The sequence below is a fragment of the Solanum lycopersicum genome, chromosome 9 (assembly GCF_036512215.1).
Source record: "Solanum lycopersicum chromosome 9, SLM_r2.1".
Taxonomy (NCBI): Eukaryota; Viridiplantae; Streptophyta; class Magnoliopsida; order Solanales; family Solanaceae; genus Solanum; species Solanum lycopersicum.
In genome coordinates, this window is record NC_090808.1 from 31,653,519 (window position 1) to 31,658,184 (window position 4,666).

General features: G+C 29.5%; 1 protein-coding gene across 1 annotated transcript; it reads left to right on the forward strand.

Annotated features, from left to right (window-relative positions):
- The first annotated feature begins 2,078 nt into the window (after positions 1-2,078).
- On the forward strand, positions 2,079-3,227 carry LOC101263747 (uncharacterized). The gene has a single exon (XM_004246950.5). The coding sequence runs from the start codon at positions 2,390-2,392 to the stop codon at positions 2,909-2,911; it is 522 nt and encodes a 173-aa protein (XP_004246998.3). The 5' UTR covers positions 2,079-2,389; the 3' UTR covers positions 2,912-3,227.
- Positions 3,228-4,666: the final 1,439 nt, after the last annotated feature.

Below are 4,666 nucleotides of genomic sequence, written 5' to 3' on the forward strand. Positions count from 1 at the left end.
AGCTAGACAAAAAGATGAATTTTTGTGTACTTTATGACATAGATACTTTTATTTTGTCTTATATTTTACGATATTCTGCCTCTAAATTTTATTTTATTTTATTTTATTTTCATATGATTTTGAAGTAGTGTTACTATTGAAACTTTTATAAAACGTGTAAACCTAAAGTTTTCTATCAATGAATTTAGATGTCTTCCTAACCAAAACTAAATTAAGTCTAAGGTTGAAAGTAAATCAAATCAAAATCACATTCTAAAAAAGATAAAAATTCCCTACAAGTACAAGACTGCAATCTTATCTATTTTTGCACCTAAAGCAACGAATATGAGTTGTATGTTGTCGGGTTGTGCTACTCCAAAATTTCGATTTGTTTAGTGGGCCGCTTCAAACTGTCGGATTAGGACCATCTTCAAAGTAAATTTTTTTTTGGAAGCCATGAAAAGAAAAAGGAGAGAAGGTGAAGGTGAAGATGAAAAGGTAACTTTTTATAAAGTGGAAGATTTTCTTCCACTGTATAAAGTGGAATAAAAAGTTTCACTTTATAAAGTGGAAGAAAAAGTTCCATTATATATTAAAAATAAACTTTATGACAGTAACGGAAAACGTTTAGAAAATTGAATATAGTGAAATTTTTTCTTCCACTAAGCTTATTTTAGTTACTTACTAAAATAGTGGCTTATTTTAGTTACTTTTATATTTTTGTGGTTTATTTTGTTTCCTAACTCACCATTTGTTAATTCCAACTAATATAGTTCAACCAAATTAATCTATTAAGAATCAATAATTATCCACTCTGCCATCTATACAGATTGTGACAAAAAAGAACAAATATATTTCTAATGAGTTATAGTTAATCATTGACAAGTTTAAAGATGTGATTAATATATTGCTCTTGTAAAAATCGTTATTTTGTTATAATTAATTGTTATCAATTATTTTATACGATTATTTTTAATATATCGTGTTTATTACTAAATGACTATTGAAATTTAACAGAATAAGTTCATTATAATTATTTTGTTATAATTGATTGTTATCAATTATGTTATTAAATTATTTTTAACAGGTCGTGTTTATTACTAAATGACGCTTCAAATTTACGGAATAAGTTCATTATAATTATGTTATTTTTTAAAAGTCAAATATCTCTCCTAAAATTATGACCAAACATACCATAAATCTTCTGAAAAATTATAATTATGTGACATTAATGACTGATTTGACAACTTATCAACTGAGAGGAAAATCATAAACTTGTCTGTTCCATATTAAAAGTACGTTGATTTTGGATTTAATAATTTAGACTTATTAATGGGGATATTTTTGAGATATTTTAAAATTTTATTTTATTTTTTAAAATTTCGTTGCAAATCAAAATAATTTATATAAGCTAGAATCAAAAAAGTAATTCACAATAAATTTAGGAATGTTTTCCAAAACTTATCTCTAAAACTATTTTTTAATAGAAGCAAAAGAGCTATTTTGCAATTGAGAATATGCTAATAAGAAGCAAAACATAACCAAAAACAGAAAATTATCTTTCCTCAGACAAAAGTACACCTACCATTTAAATACATTTACCGGCATATGCCTTGTTAGTTTGTTAATATATCTTATAAATTTAGTTAAGTTTCATTTCAAAATTTTAATCTTGAAGTTCACATACCAAAATTATTTATTTTACATTTATATATTATTATTTATATTTTAATTTGTGGAATATTTTTTAAATTTATTTGACTCAATGATTTTAATTACATTCAAATCATTATGATAATATTATCAACTTTTAATATTTTCGTTGATTTATCTATATACAATGTTGATAGAAAATATACACTATGTGATTTAAAAAATAGATATTTAAAATAATTTATATCTATGAAATAATTTTAATATTAAAAAAATTGCAAACTGTTTTTTTTTTGTAATTTGTATGTATACATAAAGAATTAACCAAAGACAAATTGTTAATTTGTTAAAAATGATATTCTAATAAAAGTACTTTTAAAAATAAATAATTTTTAGCATCTTTGGGCCGAAATAAAAAGAGGAACTCTTACGAAATAAATATGATAATTGCAAAGTTGAAGATGGTTTGACTAGAGTCCTATACTTAAGTGTTTAGTTTCTCCATTTCAGCCACTCTTGAAGCAAAAAGTTACATTTTCTAACAAATATCCAACCAATCCCTTGTATTCTAGGAAATTGAAACACCAATATTACAAGCATCTCTAAATTAAGCAGCTGCAGCAAGTCTTGAAACATTGATTTTATCATATCCTATCCTTCCTACATCCCTTTCTGATTCATTCATTTCTTTTCATCTGCTTTATTTGCAGATCTGAATACATACCCAACTGAATACTTGTCAAAAAGATCCACCTCAATGTCCTCATCTGTTTCAACAACGAGTGTTCATGTTACTGCCTTGGATGGTCTAGTTAATGTGAATTCACTTTTCACCATTGCAGTCTTTGTGGGTCTCTCTTTAACAACACCTGGACAGAAAAGTCTGGAGGATCGCACAGCTTGTGATGCTGGGATTGATATAGTTAAGAAGTTGTTGGTTTTTGAGGTCGTTTCATTCAGCTTCTTTCTCTTTTCCTCACTTGTTGCACAGGGTCTCAAATTGGCAATTAATTTGTTGAATAGCAAAGATGTTGATGAGGCTTTTAGGGCTCACATCAATTTGAAGGTGCTCAGGCTTGGAATGATGGCATCTGCTATTGGATCCGTAATGGGCTGTTTATTCTTGATGCTTTCAATTGTCAATGTCATTCAGATTCGACTCGGGGTCTTATCTTGTGGAAGTAAATCTGCTATTCATGCTGTCTCCACCTTGCTCGTTTTGGTCACGTCTGCCCTTGTTGTTTATATTTCTACCGCTATATATGCATTTCTGCACTAAAGTCAATTTTTGGATTTTGTTCAATCTATAAAAACTATGTCATGCTTTGAATATAGAGATCATTTAGGTCATTACTGTTTGAATTCAAAATCAATTCCATTATGCCACCTAGTCCATTTCCTTCATACTCAACCATATGTATCATTGTGACCATAGTTTCATCTGTCACCAGCTATGTGTAGGATAAATCTTACTTTTCAGCTGAGTCATTTCTACAACCCCTCATTTGTAAAGCATTTTTCTATCTCTAAGCAAATGTATAAATGGGCATTTGCACAACACTTTTTAATGTTTAATATATGCTATTTATGCTCAAGATACTAACTTGATTGGGTTCTATATGAGCTCGTTGTTGCATAGTCTTTATAGCTTATGATTCTGTTTTTTTGTAAAATTTGCTGTATACAGTATACATTGCTCCTGTAAGAAGTTGACTTGATTTGCTAGTCGACTAGCAGGTAGGCAATTTCTCTGTATCCAAATTGAGGGAACATCAAGAGTATAGTAAGTTGACATATATCCTCTATGTGTACCTACCTAGTGGAACTTGTACCAAAACTTGTGCTCAACATTGTTAATTGAATGAAGCTTCTAGTTTTTCCATAATTATCGTATCTGAATTGATCATCAACTGTATATATTGGACAATCATGCTTTTAGGTGAGACAAATGAACTAGCTTTTAATAAATTGCTATTCAATAGGAAACTGATTAGCTAATTTGAGGTGTGGTTGTTAAGGAAGTTCTCTCAAGTATGATGAAAAACTTAAATCCTATACTGGTTATTTCATGAAACTTTTGCAGTGTATGATATATTGTCTTTCACCTAATCAAGCATTCAGAGATTCACCTATAGCTGTATATTCATACATATGAACTTATTCAAGTTTCCTCATTTAACTAGTTCATATTCAATTCTCAACTTGACATATATATATATATATATTTGAAAAAATAGATTTAGTGATGTGCGGCTCAAAACTTCTTTCCATCCATCTCTTATTAATAACCCCTCCCCCTCATGTTGAACGTTTTGCAGACTGGAATGATAGAAAATCCCTTTGAACTAGAGCTCATAATGTCTTTGTCAAGGTAGAAAGTCATATGCAATTAAAAGTTGGTCATCATGGTTCAACTGACATATGGAACCTCCACCAACTACTAATCGACAACTTAAGCAGGGGTTTTTCAAGAAAACACATGATATTCTTCTTTATTCTAATTAAGTTTTAGCTTATCAGCTTTTTCGACCATACTCCTATTTCTCCTTTTCCAGCAGAGATGTCTTTAAATGGTCAGGATTATGTAATTTTCTCAAAAAATATATCATAAGTTCATCCATAAGGAACTAGAGATATCCCTAGTTAAAGGTTTTGCTTATGCTAGCCTTAATTTGGTATATTGTTGCTTCCTAATGCAGGGTAAGAATAGAGAAGCGTGTAAGTCGTTTTAATTGTTGAATGCTTTAGAGCTATCTAGAGAATTGTTATTTAGTTTCTAGAGTGAATGTTGAGCCTGTGATGGATGATGAAAAGGTTAAATAGGATCATACTTTACAAGGTGAAATATTTGTCTTTTTTAGGGGATACTTAGGAAGTGACCAATGATGATCCTATCCATTTACCTTGTGGAGGTTGATGGAGAGTGAAGTTGTTTACAAAGCATTAGTTGGGGGTCATTTAACACTTGTAAAAGCTTGTCGTGAGGTATTACGACAAATAAAACTTAAAAGGGAGTTGTATGAGTAGTAAAGTC